The sequence below is a fragment of the Dipodomys ordii genome, unplaced genomic scaffold, assembly GCF_000151885.1.
Source record: "Dipodomys ordii isolate 6190 unplaced genomic scaffold, Dord_2.0 Scaffold90, whole genome shotgun sequence".
Classification (NCBI taxonomy): Eukaryota; Metazoa; Chordata; class Mammalia; order Rodentia; family Heteromyidae; genus Dipodomys; species Dipodomys ordii.
This window is the reverse complement of record NW_012267306.1, coordinates 8,572,525-8,590,643: the sequence shown is the minus strand read 5'-3', so window position 1 is coordinate 8,590,643 and position 18,119 is coordinate 8,572,525. Positions and strand designations below refer to the sequence as shown.

Here is an 18,119-nt window from a genome sequence, read left to right as displayed (position 1 = left end):
GGTAATTGCTACCTATGTTAACCTCTCAATCAAGCCTTGTGGACAGAGAGCCAGGACAGATGACAAAGGTAAAGAAAGGCTCTTAGGGAAGCCAAGAAAATAAATCTGTATCTCTCTCTCCAGGAACATGAACTCTTATTATGCATATGTTTTCAAATAAAAGCATTTTCAGTTTATTGGTATCTAGAGTTTAATATTACCTTTTATGATCTAAGAATTGAATAAAATTAAAATAACAGTTTGCTGTCCTCCAGATCCAAATACATTTATGATGAGTTAAAGAGGAAGCCAGTGCTTAAATTGTAATGCTACACAGCATGAATTTTGAACTTTATATAATCAAACTCCAAAATGTTATGGAATTAAAGTGTATGTGACATTTTATATAGTTTATATTTAGAAAAAAACTACCAGTAAAAACAAATTATTGCCACAATATTCGATTTAACTGTCACTTGTTTGGGCAATGCAGAAATTATGACTCTGGTCCAAACTAGTTTCTAGATGCAGGCAATCTTCCCTTTTCTTGCCTGTGTAGTGGCTATGTGGCTTTTCATAACTAACTTATAACATTGTGTATTTGCATTTTGCTAACTACATATAATTTGTCTAGTTTGTGGATGCCCAAGTAAAGATGTAATTAAACAAATTAAAACTGTTAATAGCAAGAAAATCCATATTAGGCTATCACATTTACCTAACAATTATCCTTATGTTTTCTACTTTACTAAATATTGTAAAATATTTGATCTGAAATATACTCTCAGCATAGTTTTAATACTACCATTAAAGTATGTGTTGTATATGATTTACTCAAAAGAAAATAACCATAAGTCTATATACATTGGAAACAGTAAATTAGGAACAAAGATTTTAATAGGACTATCCATATTTCATCTACCTAAACAGATAAGTTTAGAATGTTTGTTTGAGGGCTAGCACAGATTACATTCTCAAGTAATATCAGATAGATATATGAGTTGGAAAACTTCATTTTGAATACCTAAAAAAAGGTAGTGTTAGGTGAAAAATGTGCAGAAGAAATAGGTTTATTCCCCATAGAAATCCAATGTATATAGCAGTGTTACTATGATTAAAAACAATAACAACTGTGGCTATAGTTCCTTTCTCTTTCTTTCTTTCTTTCTTCTTTTTTTTGGGGGGGGGTGCTGGTCTTGGGGTTTGAACTCAGGGCCTAAGCACTGTCCCTGAGCTTTTTCCTGTTCAAAGCTAATGTTCTACAAATGGAGTTATAGTTCCATTTTTGGCATTTTGCTTGTTCAATGGAGATAAGAGTCGCATGGACTTTCTTGTCTAGGTTGGCTGGTTGGTTTCAAACTGGGATCCTCAGATCTGAACATCCTGAGCCATGAACCACCAGGCAAAACCGTTTCATTTTTATTGGCATTGTGTAGGAATGTTGGAAATACTGAACATTAGAGAAATGATATTGGTAATACATAAAACTTTATTACATATATCCTTAAAATATATTTGAGGATGTTATCTTCAATAGACAAATTACCATTCTAGTAATTGGTGATTAAAAAGCAAATTTAATATTTCAAAGCTTGTTTAAATAATTTTATTTCATGACTATATTCCTAGTCAGATTGTTTTGTAGAGAGTAGAACTATAACTAAAATACAATTTTAAGAGTATCAACATTAGCTAAGAAATGCATAATTCAATATCACCCAATATACTAAAATAATGTACAAAGAAGGAAAGCATATTGACAAGTTTACAGTGGAAAATAAAAATTCTTAATTTAAATACATCAAAGATGAAAATTTAAAAAGAGAATTAAAATATGTAGAAAAGAATATCCAATGTTTCTAGAAAATGAGATAACATAGTAAAAGATATTCTAATTAACATTTCAAAATATGTTCATAAAAATTGAAGCTTCTGAGCAAGAAGTCTAAGATGATGTATTACAGTACTTGCACAGCAAAATCTTTGTTTTGGTTTATGCAATATGATTAACATTCTGTGAGTTAAAGTCATAGTAAATTAGAATACAGTAAATACTTTTGAACTAACTCAGCTTCAAATTATTAACTCTACCAGCAATTCACTAAGTAGGATAATTTAGATGTTAGTGAATAAATAAGCTACTTCTTTGGTGGGTATTGTAATAATCACAATGATTTGTAACCTAGAAGTATCTGTCATGCTAGGGCATCAATTTAAGGCCACTGAGTTTACTAAACCATTACCTTCAATTTACCAACCCTTTGTGTCTTAGCAGTCTTCAAGTTTCAACTCAAACATAACGTCAGTTGCTTTAAAATAGTTAATAAATTTAATTATAGTTATCTAATTATAAAACTTATTTCTACTTTGATTTCTTCCTTATTCACTTTATGTTAGTGGTTATATAGAGATAATCCAGACTATGATTACAAAATGCTGAATGTCTATATATAATGTATCTTTTTCCTCCATAAAACCCTCTCTTCTGAGTTGGCTTAGACATCTTCATAGTTGTTATATTTAGACTGAACATATGTTTATGGGAAATACTGAAAATTATACAAATCTCTCTTACCTGGTATTCTTTAAGCTCTTCAAGAACTCCACATAATATCAGTGCTGGATATATAATACAAATTTAGTAAATATCTACCGAATAATGCAAGCATTCAAATTGTCTGATGGAAGTAACACAGCTATGAGCCAATGTCAATCAGAGGTAATAAAATCTGGAAATACTTAAGTTACCAAAAAACACATGGGATCTTGCATGATAAAGGTTTAATATAACTGAAATCATATTCAAGCACAAATGATTTTTTTCTTGTAGAAAAATCTAACAGATAGCTAAATTCAGCACTTACTTGCTCTTGATGTTGACTGAGTGGTCTAGAGTGCACCAATCTTTCTGGTAGTTTTCTGTCCAGTCCATGTCCATTTTCCAAACGAGAGTCCCTGGGCTTATCAAACCAATCCGTTTCTTCACGACGCAAATGATAGGCTTTAGAGACCAAGGAAACATCATACATTGCAACTGCAACTAATCAGATGATGAAGGGTAGCAGATAGATGCTCTGCAGTACTCACATGCACTAGGCTTGTTAACAACACACACATTGCAGATACATCATCCCATGGAATGAGAAATGTCATTTTCATTATCAGATTAAATATAAAATTAGGCTAAAATTTCACGCCAAAGAATAACTAGAAAAATTATGGACACAGCTGTTCCAACATCTCAGAGTAAAACAAAACAAAAATCACATTTTAAATTAGGACACATGAAGATTTCAGTAATTTAGCCATGATTACATAAACCCTGTATCAATATGGGGTTACTGGGTTTTGCAATAAGTGAATTTTCATTAAACATGTCATTAAAAAATTAAATTTATTTTTGTTTATGTGGTACCAAGGAATAGAACCCAGGGCCTCATGCATGCTAGGTAAGCACTCTACCAGTAAGCCAAATTTCCAGCCCTAAATACGCCATTTCTATGACATTCACAATAGAAAAATAATTTGTTTCTAAGAGCATCCTAATTGTTATTGCTTGGAATATTTGTCCCAAGAGTACATGGTGACTTAAGATGTAAAATATATCTATTAAAATCTTAAAATTTTAAAGCAACATTTAGAACATTGAGAATTATTAGACTGTATTTCTTATAATTCACTGCAATAAAATTTTACACCATAAAGTATTTTTGAAAATGTATCTGTCTTTAAAGTACACAATAACTATTTAAAATTTCCATCTCATTCTATTACTATTTTCAACGTCTCTTAAGGCTATTAGAGTGATTATAAATACTATTATAAATCCTTTTTTATAAATTCTAGTACAAGCAACTTCACTTTGGACTGGGAGTGGAGCTCAGGGGATAGAATGACTGGCTACCAAGAGAAAAGCCTGAGTTGGAGCATTAGCACCACCAAAATTTTTTTAAATGATACCATAAATTGCTATTTTTGTAATTAAGGCCCCTAATTAATAGTCCTTGGCAATACAATGCTGCCTCCTAAATGGAACATGAATTGACCCTTCTTAAAATGTACATTTTGAAAGATTTTTGCATCATATATAATACTACATAATGAGCTTTCTTCTCTATCCCATCATGATCTATTCACCTTTCTACCTCTTGGATTACATTTTCTTACAAAAATTGCAAGCCAGTTTCTGCAAGCCAATTCCATCATTTCTATGCTGACAAGACCGACAACTCAGTGTACCTACCACAAGTTGTCTCTATACCTATGACTTTGCTCATTGCTGCTTTTTAATAACATTTTTCTCCAATAAACATGGAAGAGAGATTATGTGTCACTGGTTATTCATTCTTAGATTTGAGAAATAAATAGTATTTCTCAATGGGAATACAAATCTGTTTTGTGAAGGTACCTTGCTAATTTTTAAGACTATAAGATGCCTGAACATAAGGTCATATCTGTGCTAATTTGTAGTCTTTCAACAATAAAAACAATGCCATGAAAATAACATAATATTAAATAAATATTTGGGGAAGAAGTTGGAAACCTCTATTAATACATACAATTTTTCCCAATCTGTTCCATAATTATTATGGTAACAGTAGTTTGAAACCAAGTGACTAATTTTACAGGAAAATATTTTATGTAACTGACATTTGATAAGTAAAAATAAAACAAATTTATTATTAATAATCATTCTCTGAAATTTATTAGATTGTCCTCAACCACAAAGAATCAAATTTGTTTTGTCTTAAGTGTTTTATTACATATTTTTAATGAAAATAAACATTATCTTTACTCATTTCAATAAGTGATCCTGAATAATGTCCTGTATGAATTTACTTGCTGTGCTGTTCTTTATTTTATTATTTGTGTTTGTTTTCTGTGATATTGGAGTTTGAACTCAGGGTCTCACACTCATAAGGTATTAAGGGGCTTTACCACTTGACCTTTGCTTCCAATCTAATAAATTAATCAATTTGAACAGGTACCTTTCTTAATTCAATTTGAAATATAATTCTCCAATGTATGTTTTTCCATCTTGATTATATCTATACAAATAAAGAAGAATCTCATCTTGACTCAAATTTTATTGATTTATTTCCAGTTTTAACCTACTTTTTCTGCTATTTCTAATAATAAGTCCATATACAACTGAATGAGAATATCTACAGTCCTTTCATAGCTTTAGTTGACAATATTGAACTGGTGACACTGATCAATATGTATTCACAAACTGCTTTGTATTGTAATCATAAATTGCTTTGTTAATGGTAACTACTCTGTATGACTAAAGATATATATATATATATATATATATATATATTATCTATCTATATAAATAGATAGACAGATATACACTAAGAGCAAGACAGTGAGCCTGCCTTGAAGTAAAACAGTTAAGGAAGAGGACAAATCCATGGCCCTAAGTTTAAGCCTAGTTTTGGTTAAAATAAATAAAATAAAGCAAAATAAAAATAACCAAGAGCAAGCAGATGAAGGAATGCTCTCTTATATTAAATTCTGCTCATCTCATTTAGAGGCAGTAGCTCAGAACTGCAATTGTCTCATCAGTCATGGTAGAGACATAAATATATATTATATATGTTTATATACAATTTATATATTATATTAGATAGAGAGAGAGAGAGAAGGAGAGAGAGTGAAATCACTTTCCACAAAGTGCCAGTGTCTCACACCTGTACTCCCAGATACTTAGGAGGCTGGGATCTCAGGATCATGGTTTGAAGCTAGTCAGGGAAGTAAAGCATTTGAGATTACAGGTGTGAGACACTGGAACTTTGTGGACAGTGCTTTCACTCTCTCTCTCTCTAGCCTTGAACAGAAATGCTCAGGGACAGCATCCAGACATAAAGTTCAAGCTCCAGGACCATCAACACAAAAGCACTTTTCAAGTCAATTCAAATACATTTCTGCAAATTCAAATTCCCCTTGTAAATAAAAAAATATAAAAAAAATAAAAAGTAAAAAAAGTAAAAATTAAAAATTAAAAAAAATTAAAAATAAAAAAGTTGATAATATTTTTAAACTACTAAGTGTAAAATACAAATAACCTATTTTTGTGTCTAGTACTATTCACATATTTTCAGTCCTATAGTTTAATTAAGCCCAATATTGCTTATGAATTGAATATTTTATATCTATATTGCATATGGATACTTTTAAGGATGACAGAAGATTAAGTACTTTTTGAAAGATGTTTTCAACAGAAGTTCTGTGTTAATAAATATATAAAGAGATTGTAATTGGTATTAAGCTGATATAAATATTAAGCAGTATGAATTTTATCTATCTAGATTTTATTTCTTAAGTGAGATATTCTACAGGCTAGAGCTTTATAGAACATATCTGAGAAATATCTGATAGCCTACAACATAAAGTTTAATTGAATTCAAAGACAGCACACAACATAAAATTTGAAAGCAATTAAATTGATTTAGTCTACATATTACAATACCTGTTCAGAGTTATCTTAACAACATTTAAATACAAATTATGATTATTTTTGCTATTTTTTAAAAAATCCTAACATTCTAGTTTTATAAATGTCAGGAATAATGTAATTGAGAAAAATAGTTTAAGGTTCTCCCTTAAATATCAACTCTAAGATTTCAGAAGCAAAGTGTCCAAAGTATTGCTGCAATAGAAAATTGATATTTTCATGTGGCATAAAAACAAAGACAGTACAAAGTACTATACTATTCATGCCTTTTAAAGAAAATCACTACAATTCAAATATATAGTGTTAGATATTCTCTGTCATTCAAGTTGTTGTTATTGTCCTTTAATTCTGAATCAAAAACCTTAGTAAATATTTTTTGTCTGTTCAACTTTAAATACATATCATATTTAAAATTTCATGTAAATTGTTTTTTTTTGTATCCTCTTTATCCATATCAATTTTTGTAGGCTGCATGATACCTTGTCTATTTTATCAAAACTATTCCTTCAGAGTCATCGATGACTATTAATACACATTATTGATACATAAAAAATAAAACAGACCAGGTGCCTGTGGCTCAAGCCTGTAATCCTATCTACTCAGGAAGCTGAGATCTGAGGATCATGGTTTAAAACCAGCCCAGGCAGGAAAGGCTGTGAGACTTTTCTCCAATAAACCACTAGAAAACCAGAAGTGGCACTGTGGCTCAAGCGGTAGAGTGCTTGCCTTGAGCTGAAGAACGCAGGGACAGAGCCGTAGCTCAGAGTTCAAGCCCCATAAATGACAAAAAAAAATCCAAAAACAAAAAAAACAGTTATTTTTTAAATTAAAATGTATGTATTAAGGTGAGTGACAAATACTTGGATAACCACAAATGAATATACATGTAACAATACATTGAGAATCATCTGTGAGGAATAAATTAATTTTTCAAATTATTTCCAGATACACCCTCTTGTATGTACACATAGCCTTTAGGTACATTTTTAATGTCAGAGCTCATCTAGGGTGATGTTATTTTACAAGTATAAGAATTAAAGAGCCTCCTTACTCTTCATCAACAGTCTGTGTAGGTGTAAACTCTGTGTAAAATGTATTAGCAAGTAAAACTTAAAAAATCAAAGACTTCATATAATCTTTCAATTCTTATTAATCTCTATAGGTTAATTAAAATAAAATAGCTAGATAAAAAATATACATTTGAGTGTGTTTTTAAATTGTTGTCAATAAAACTGATCAATCTAACAGTCTGGAGAGTAGAAAACATCTAGAAAAATAGTAGTTGATTGGGTTTTACAAAGAAAGGCAGTTGTCTTCCTCCAGATCAAGTTTTTCCCCCCCATAAAGCTCCAGATTTGAGTTTTAAAAGTCACACAAATTGAAAGAACATTCTTTAAAACATGTATTCCTGTGAATATTCAGGCAAGAGTGGAGAATACACATTCATTTTGGCTTAGTCTTTTGGAATCTCCAGAAAAATGGAATAATAATGCTTTCATTTGATTCTAAGTGTTTTATTTTCAGGACTCAAACTTTGCATATGTTCACATGTATACCACACAAGTAATTTTAAAACAAAGAAGAATCAAGAGCCCTGAGTCTTGCTGGCATGAGCAGGTTCTTCATATTACATACTATACTGTTCCTTCATATCCAAAATGAGAATTGCACTAGGCAATTTTTGTGATCCTTATGGCTATTTATACAATGAAATAGGAACAAGAAAAACTCATGTTTGTTTATATCTAAGATTGTTTTAAAGCCCTTGCTCCATATGAAAAACTAGGTCTCAGGTCCAAAGCAGAGGACCAAATAAACAAAGCTAATAAATCTAAATGGACACACCAGGAAAGCTTGAATTCCAGGTGACTAAAATCACAAAAGTAGTTCATATAATTTAAAAAAATTTCAATCTAATGATTGTTTCAAATAAGCACATCATCACATAAATAATTTACTTCCAATCTCTTATGTATTGCTAAACTTTCTAGTATGTAATGCAAAACATACAAAGAAGTGAATAATAGTATTCATGAGAAAGACAAAACACATCTTTATTTAATGAGATTTATAAAATTCTACATTCTGCTGACATTAGAAATTGACTCAAAAGTCCTAAAAAAGAACATCTTTAAACTAGTATACACTCATTGCCTAAGATTACATAAATAATTCTGTCACAAATCTAGCAAAAATTAATCACTCTAATACTTAATCACTTCAATAAACAGAAATTGACCAAATATTTAAAAATATATTTAAAAAATGAAAGAACCATACAATGGAAAAGTTTTTATCTAGCAATTTAAAAATGAAAGAACCATAGGATGGAAAAGTTTCTATCTAGCAATGTAAAAGATGGCCATTTTTTATTGATAGAATTATTTCATAATGGTTTTGGAAAAGCAAACACAAAAAAATTAAACAAGCAATCAAAAAATAGAATGAAAGAATAAACTAAAATAAACAAGGATGCCACAGTCTATACACAAGATAAAAGTTCCACATACAAGAAATAAAACTGAAGTAAACATGCAAAAGATGCACCAAGAAAGGTAGATTCCATCCTTGGAGAAGGAGAATTAAGCATGCAGAAAAATAAGAATTTGAGTTTTGAGAGTGATGGTAGAGTTTGAGGCCCACTTTACCTTCGCTGTCTGACATGGCATGTTGGAAGTCATCCATGATGAATGCTATGTCACGGTCATAACCCCGAGTCCGTGATTCTTCTCTCATATGCTGCTGAACTTCAGGCAATGAGTGACTTGATCCAAACTGATCCCTTGTGTCTGCTGATATGGGTGGCAGAGGTCCAGCTGCCGCCCTAGCCATTCCCATTGGCTGGCCCACAGGACTGAGTGGACTTTCTTCTTCAGAATTCTGAGCCACAATTGGTATCCTTCCTCTACTCTGGCTAATTGGCAAACTAGTAGGCTTAGTTCTGGCTGAGGATGATGCATGACTAAAGGAAACATCAAGAGCTTCAGCTTCTTGAGCTTTCAGCCTTAGTGAAGAGCTGGAAGAATCCCTCTTAATTGATAAATCAAGTCCGTAGACAGAAGAAGGTCTGGAGGAAGGTCTCGATCTGCTGCCGCTACTGTATGGTTTATCTGCTTCATCCTGCAGAGCTGAGCGGATGGTACTTCCTAACGTACCCAGTCCTGAGCCAAGAGATGAGCCCATAAACTTTTGTTGGTCAGTAATATTTTTTCGGAGGCCAAACGTGATGTCATCTTGAAGAAGTCTTGCCCTAGACGAAATACCACCAATTGATGATGTGCTAGAGGTCATGTAGCTCGAATAATCAGGTTCTAGGTCTCTACTTTCTTGAATAGGTGAGAACTTTGACATTTTAGGGTCAATGAGTGATTTCTTATGCTTCGACTGCTTTTGATAAAGTATGGCTGCTGGTAATTGTTTGGCTGCTTGTTTTTCAAGCGTGAGTCTACTGATGCTGTATTTCTCAGATTTTGGAAAATGTCGATAGCTCGTGTCAGCATGGTAATAATGCGAAATTCCAGTGAGGTGGTCTAAGCTCTCTGTCCCTCTGCGGAATTCTTGTTTAATCTGATGTTTCAGAAGCTTTAATTCATAAGGGTCTTCCATTGGATCTTCTTCTGCTTTCACATAACTATGTAATCTGGATGAAGTCTGCAGAGGTGCTAGGAAATCAGTGACTTCTTGTGACCGGCGGGTCTCAGTTGTCCTAAGTAGACGGTCTGTTTTGGAAAGGTCCTTTTCATGAAGGCTAAATGCCGTGCTTAATGCTGCCGTTCCTTTGGTAATCTCGCCAATATCATCAATGAGGACATAGTTTCGTGAAGTATGATGGTCGATATCTGCATAGAAAGAATCTGCAGATATACTTGAAATAGGACTGCTCGCTATGCTACTTCTTTCTTCCAAACCTATTCTCAAGTCTAAAGTGTTGTACTTACTTCCAAGATGGGACACGGCATATGTATTATCAGTAGACACAGGTGCTATCATAAGGGGTTGATTGCGAATCACTTCATAGTTTGAAGTTATCTTAGGCTCTAAATATAATGTGGTTTGTCGTGGCTTCTGCTGTATCACCATCATCTGAGATGGTAATTGATAAGATGGTTGTGGAGCTGGTGTAGTTTGAGCTTGGGGCGTGAAGGACATTGTTGCTACAGTCTGGAAAGTTGGCTGAGTCTGGTAAGGTGAGACTTGCCCATGGTACAAGGTTTGTTGCTGAAAATGGGACTGCTGTGTGTAAGGGGTGGGTGCTTGGGTAGGAAGAGCAGGAGAAGAGTACTGGTACTGTGTATAAGGGCTTGTAGGAGGAACAAGTTGGGATTCTGTTTGAGTTTGTGGTGGTATGAACTGGCTGAATTCCGTCTGGGGAGCTGTTCTGGGTCGCTCAATGCCATGTTGATTTTCTATTCGGGTTGGTCTGGTGCTGCTGACTTCACTGTCAGACATGTAATCACGATCCTCAGCTACACCCTGCAGGTAGGCTCGCTCCCTCTTTTCTCTCTCCTTTAGTAATGCCTCTTTTCTCCTATTAATTCCCATTTCCAAGTATCGAAGCTTGGCATCTATTTCCTTTTCTTCTTCATCCAGTTCTGCTTGTTTCTTTCTCAGTTTGGCAGATTCCCTTTCAACGAGATCAAGTTCTCTGTCTATGTCCTGGAGAATCTTGGCTCGAGCCATGGTGTTGGTTCTGCAGATTCTTCTCCTGGAGGCAGTGCCCATGGTGCTGTAGGTTGACTGAGTTCCTGTGGAAGCCTCCTCTGGAGGTGGATTGGGGAGTGTTCTCTTAACTTTCTTCTGGGTGCCAGACGGTGTCATGGTCTGAGAACCTTTGGTCTGTAATGAAGTAAACAAAATACAGTGTTTCATTATCAATGAAAAAAAGTAAAGGCTAAATCATTCATAATTTACACTTAAATGAATTGATTACAAGAATTTTGGAGCTACCACAACATAACAGTAAAACTGTTACACATGAGTTTTCAGATTTGATCACAAGTAGAAATACCTGGAATTGGTCCTTTCTTGATAAAAGATCATTTATCAGGATTTTTGTAACATTAGTGGTGGGTCTAAAAATCAGGACAAAATTCATTGCTTATTTTGGGTTTATATTTTAGCTAGCTTATTCAGACAAACCCTTAAGAATTCATTTTCATCTAAATTAATGTACAGAAATTATTTAGGGAATTATTCCCAGAGTATTGCGTTCACCAGCTACAATGTAAGTTTCAGTTGTTGAAGATGTTGGCCAAGTTGACACTAGGTCTATCTTGCCATTGCCAATTTGTGACCACCACGTGGCTCACTCTTATCTCGCCCTTAAGTGTTTTGAACCCAAGCCTCTAATTCTCCAGAATAATCAGCATGAAATTTCTATTTAATCTGAAATTTTTTAATGATAATTCAGGTTAGTAGTTTTAGTTTCAAAAATGGTAGTTGCTAGTAACTTCTATATGAAACAAAATGAAATGACTGCAATGAAAGTCATTGGGTATACTTTTTAATCAGATAAAGATATGGTAGGTGGGTTGTTAAGTGTTCATTATTTTGTTATTCATAACTCTACTTCTAAGTTGAAGAAGTCTTGAAAATGTTATAATTTTGAAATATCCAAACACATGAAAGCTATGGTAACCAGTTAACGCTAAAATAAGCTACTGTTTTCAAAATTTCCTAAGTAATAAGAAATGCAGTTAATACTAGATTTTAGGTCTTTTGCCCTCTAGTTTTATATTCTTCGCAAAAATCTGTCTTTTCTCTCCCAGCTCTAAGGCATTAGTGCCTTAGACACACTAATGGCAGAAAGGTAACAGTAGCTAAACAAATCTAAAAATCATGCCTATTCCCTGGGAGCTAGTGATGTGTGCCTATAATCCTAGCTACTTAGGAGGTAGAGGTCAGGAAAATAGCAGTTTGAGCACAGCTTGAACGAAAAATGTTCATGAGACCTCATCGCCACAGAAAAAAGCTGGGTGTAGCAGAATTCACTTGTCATTCCTGCAATGGCCATCCTGGGGAGAAATAAGGCCCCTATTTTAAAAATAACTAGAGCAAAAGGGATGGAAGTTTATCTCTAGGTGTAGAATATCTGTTTTGTGAATACAAAGCCCTGAATTCAAACACCAGCCCAGTCAAAAATGTCTTACTAATTAGATCTTATTTTTCTAAGCCATTGCATTTTACTACTTGTTCTAAAATCATTTCTAATTTTATTTCCCTCATTTTTATCTGCTTCCTGTTGCTATTTCTCTGCTTTCATTAATTCCTTACTAGATAGCACAATATGATACATCCTCTTAAAGACCTTTTGGATTCTTTATGTGGATTTCTGACATTTCAGTTACTTGGATGGCAGTACAGCAAGTTATACTGATTTGTTAAGTTGACGTTTTTATATTCATGAAAAAATCTGAAGAGTCAGGAAGAAGGCTGTTGCATGACATGTTATATTCTCTTAATCTAATTATTTTAATCTTATATTCTAGACACATTTAAGGTGGAATTGTGATAGCGACTAAATGAGACAGCTGTGTAACGCTATAGGCACCCACTATCGTTTCCTTCAAAATCTTATTTCTATGTGATTTTTTTTGGTTTCTTTTGTATGTTCTTCCCCACTATGGGAATCAAACTGTGTTTGATTCCAGTGCCCTGCATCTTGTATATACATTTTTCTAATTTGGGGAGGGGAAGGAAATAACAAAATGCTGGAATAAGGATAAACATAGACTGACTGTAACAATGAGATGTTCAAGATACTATGTTGAAAACGAACTTTACAACTTTGGGGGTGGGGGAGAGAGGAGTTGGGGAGGTGAGGAAGGAAGGATAGTAGGGGAAAAACAAAGGAGGGTGTAACAATGCCCAATAGAAAATGTACTCATTACCTTACTAATGGAACTATAACCCCTCTGTACAGTATCTTTACAATAAAAATGTTTTAAAAATCTTATTTCTAAGGTAAACTATTGGCTTTTGAAAAATTCACAATCTAATTCTTAAAAAAAATCTAAAAATGTACATGCTATTCCTTTGAATAACCAGTCATTATAATTAAATAGTAATAAAATAAATTGGAGCTTATAATGATCTTAATTAGCAATTTTCCAAAATATTAACATATATGTTTAAAAGTTCTATAAGCTCTTTAACATGATCTTTTCTGTCCTCTGAGAATAATGATGTTCCATGGAAGGATGAAAATTATATACTGTTTATTTTCCCTTGATATACATTACATATGGTAGAGATGTTGTAACACACCATTTCCTTTTTCTACTTTTTGTGAAAATACATAGTTGTTCAGTTTACTGCTTCTCCTTGTTTCATAGATCTCTGGAAAGCCTAAAATTAAGAACCATTAAAAAATCACACACTTACATTTATGTGTGTGAGGGAGGGTGTACATGTTGTTGTAAAATTGATTAGTTTCTCTTAAGTCCTCAGGCAGAAATATAATAGAGTTTGAAATAATGTTTACCTAATAATACCTTAAAAAGAACCAACTTTCAAGAATATGAGACTCATAAACTGTATGTTTGATTATAATTAGGTAGATATAAAAGTTAATAATAGTACTCAAAACCACAGTACTTATGTGTATTTCTATATTTTTGTAGATCAGTTAAGAAATAAGTAACAAGAAAGAAATGATCTAAGATGGGTGAGCTAAGGTGGATAGCAGAGGGCATTGGAAGGAAGCTACATAAGAAAAGACACATGAAAGAAAGCTAGCCTTGATGAGATTTAAACAGGAAACATTTCCTTGTTGAAAACAGTATAAGATGAGATGTGAGATGGGAACACATCCAGAGAATGCTCAATGCACACAAAGAGAGGAAAAATAAGAAAAAATTGAAAAATCCACTTAATGGATTCATTATTTTGCCCATGTAATTGTAACCCCTCTGTACAGTATTTTCACAATAAAAAAAATGACAAAAATCTTTGAAAGCTGTATCTACCTAAACCAATCACTTTGTTTTCTTATATGCAACTGTGGTTATTACATAACTGGTCAAATTAACTTTGATAGCATGTGCAATATGCAGTCAAACCATGAAGCTGTAAATGTTAAATCACCAGCAATGACTTGCAATGCACTCTTAGGGGGATCAATTGATGTGGCTTTGTCAAAGAGAAAACTGATGATGTGGCAATGTTGATAAGACAGAAGGAATAGATATAAGTGAACACTATCTCTGTTCAAAATTCACTCTTTCTCAGGATAACCACCAACAAAAGTCTGGCCATAAGAATGCAAAGTGATGTGCATACAAGCCAGGTCTATTTTTGGCCAATTTATGCAACGGGGTTGACTTTGGTACAAAAGATATTTTGTGTCAGATCATTCTAAATGGTGTGGTGATGGTATTCTGCTCCCTTTAGAATGTAAAGATGTAGCATGACTCTAGCTTTCAGATACCAACAGTGTATTATGTCAGTCAAAAATATTGCAATGTATTGTTAAATGTCTCTTTGGCTGGAAAATAATCCTTGGCTGAGGATTAATGATGCAGTAGACTGGATTATGTTCTCAGGAAGAGATCACATATCCATCTTTACTGTTTCTATGAATGTGTATTATGCTACCATTTTTATATAAAGATGCCTTAGACTTAATGGAAAAACATAGGCCTCATAAAAGAAGTAGGACTTGAATGATACTTTGAAAAGACATTCATGTGGGTTAAAGGCTAAACAACAAAGAGAGATTCTAAGTTATAGTGATGATCTGATATATTTTTTTAAAAAGATAATGGTTATCAGATTGTTTTTCCTTGCTATAAATTTTATTCATGATCATAAAATCAAGCATTCTATTTTGGTTAGTTATTCCAAAAATGTGTTATTATGAAGCAAATGATACCTGTGCACATTTGTTCACTATAGCACACATGCATTTCCCTTTCTCATTCTTTTCCACGATGATCATTAGAACTTTACCTGATGATATTGCTGAACTTGGACTCTCAGCCTCTGAATCTGTTAGGTAAATAAACCCTTTATAAAATACTGAGCTTTGACCATTTTGTTATAACTACAGAATATGCACCAAGATGCCTCATAAAAATGCCAGGAATGTTTTCTACCATGGAAGTAACTAACTATGAAAAGGTTACCATGTCAGAAAAATCCAGTTTGACTGAGAAATTTTATAGCTGCTACTACTTTGTTGGAAATTAGGTGTTGCCCTATGTTTCAAAAAAAGATGAATAATGTAGTGGAAAACATATTAAAATCTTAATATAATGAATAGTTCTTTAATTTGGCAAATAACTAGAACTACAAAGGGTGATCACTTGAATAGCTGCACTTCATGTTAGAAATGAAGAAAGTAATTGTAAAAAGAGAATTGGGCAAAATGTGTTTTGGAAGTCCCTGGAACGCTATAAACATAGTTTAGAGTTTTTTGTTTGTGGTCTTTTTGTTTGTTTGTTTGTTCATTTTTGTGATGGTCCTGAGACTTGAACTCATGGATTGCAATCTCACTTGGCCTTTTGCTCAAGGCGGAGGCTCTACTACTTGAACCCCAACTGTAGTTCCATTATAGGCAATATTTATTATCAACAGTAAACACTTTCATGTTATTCACTGTACTTCAGACTGAGACTATAATGACAACTAACAGCTTCTGCTATTTAATAGTCCACAAAGTATGTAACATGAAAACAGTAGACACTTCAGGTCATTTGTATTTTCCATTGTGGAAAACACTGGACATATTGTATTATATATTGCACCGATTGTACCCTGCCTAAATTCCATTACATTGACGAGAGGCAACAATTTTTACTTTTAAAATGTGAATGAAAATTCGTAATACATCTCCCAGGTGTTCCAATCTGTCCTAAGCAGCTGCCGTTTTTGGTCATGAGACAAAATAACAGCTGAATATGAAAACATCAGCAATTTGTTCCCTGAACTGTAGTATTAATAATGTGTTCACAAGAAGCCATGATTTATTACCATCTAATTATCCTTCTTTCTCATCTCCCACATACAACATATTTTATGCAAAAGGACTCAACATTTATCAATGAATAGGCTTGAATCTGCACTACGGTGATAGATATTCCTTCTGAGTGCCATTAAAATTGTATGAAAAGTAGATTTTTCTCTAACTTGTAAGATTTCTTTAAAAATGTGATAATCAAGATGTGATAATAATTGTTCATTTTTAAGAGAACAGAAAGAAATATGACACATTTGAAGGTCTCACACTTTTACAAGTTATTTTTCAAAGTTCAGTAGTATAGACAAAACAATTCCGCACTGAATATTGAGAAAATGGCATTCAGTGTTTTATCGGGCATCTTTAAACTTCTTCTTAATGCACTTCTTGTCCCAGTTTGCTTTGTTTTCTTGCTCAAAGTCACTGCTCTTGGGCTATGCAGTCAAGTAGAAAACGAGTTTCTACTTCACTGGACAAAGCATTAGAAATGCCATTCTGTATGACATTTATTGCCTTATATTATTTTGGAAAGTCTCAGAAAGATTAATTTTTTCTCCTTCCTAAAATCTGTTAAAATAATTTTACAAGCCATCTTAGAAATCTGATTTTTGTTCAGGTGAGCATAATTTTATGTATGTATGCATGCACATATGTATGTATGTTTGCATGCATGCATATATACATGTATGTGTATACATTTTCTCTTTGTTTCCTCAGCCCTCTTTGACTCCATACCTCTCTTCTTAGTAAATCATATAGCTTTCCTACCATAAATAAAATAATATATATATTGTTCAAACGTCCTTTGATATGGCTTAGTAGAACAGTAACAATAATTTTTTGATACCAAGTACATTATTCAACCCTCATACACATATGTCATAATACATCTCATCAGAGTAGTATTTTATTGAAGAGTGCTTTACTGGAAAGTGAATGCATCCTAAAATGCCTAATGAAATGACAGTGCAGGAAGCATAAGACAAAGACTGAGTAAACACTGCTTATGATGTTTTTAATTTATAATTTTCAGTACTCACAACATAATGATAGGTCTGAATTTCCTCTCAGAAGTATAATTCTTGCGTAAATCTTTACTATTTGTAAATTGTTCTGATATTTAGATGTCCCTTCTCTTTGTTAATCTTTGCATCAGTTCATGCTTTTAAATTTACATACACTTTGTTTATCTATTGTCTTAAAAGTTCATAGTAATGAAACAGTTTTCAAGAAGATCTTCTCAAGTTAAGTCATCTTTGAGAGATCAATTAATCTGCATTTCAATACCTTTACTTTTTCTCCAAAATTTTCTACTGCTGATTATATGTCAATGAATTATTTTTCCAGGTCTTCAAGGATTAAATGCTTACTAATCCATCTTTTAAAATACTTTTCCTCATCACATTCTCTAAAGCCTTAATTTAACAACAATGCTTGCCATTTCTCTGTTTGGTCTCTCCTGTAATGCACACATACACATTCAATAAGTATGAATTATATTTCCATATCATACAAATGTTTATTGACATGTTGAGTTGTAAACCTGTTTTATCTGTTCACAAGTACTACCATATGCCTTGGTTTTAGATATATTTGGTATCTCAAGCTTTAAAGGCTTGTCTTTCAGATAGGCTCTTGGTTCTAGAGTCAGTGTGAAACTTTTAAGTGTGAGGCCTAGTGGTAACCTCTGAGCTCAAGTGGGAAGAGAAAGATTCCTTTAAA

At 33.0% G+C, this 18,119-nt stretch overlaps 1 protein-coding gene across 1 annotated transcript in view; it reads right to left on the bottom strand.

Annotated features, from left to right (window-relative positions):
• Window positions 1–18,119, bottom strand: part of Pclo (piccolo presynaptic cytomatrix protein) — a 277,792-nt gene that overhangs the window by 108,911 nt on the left and 150,762 nt on the right. The window contains exons 9-10 of the mRNA XM_013026022.1: window positions 9,088–11,275; window positions 2,844–2,980 (exon numbers count right to left, since the gene is read on the bottom strand). Coding sequence (XP_012881476.1) covers window positions 2,844–2,980; window positions 9,088–11,275 — 2,325 coding nt within the window. The remainder of the gene's footprint in view (window positions 1–2,843; window positions 2,981–9,087; window positions 11,276–18,119) is intronic.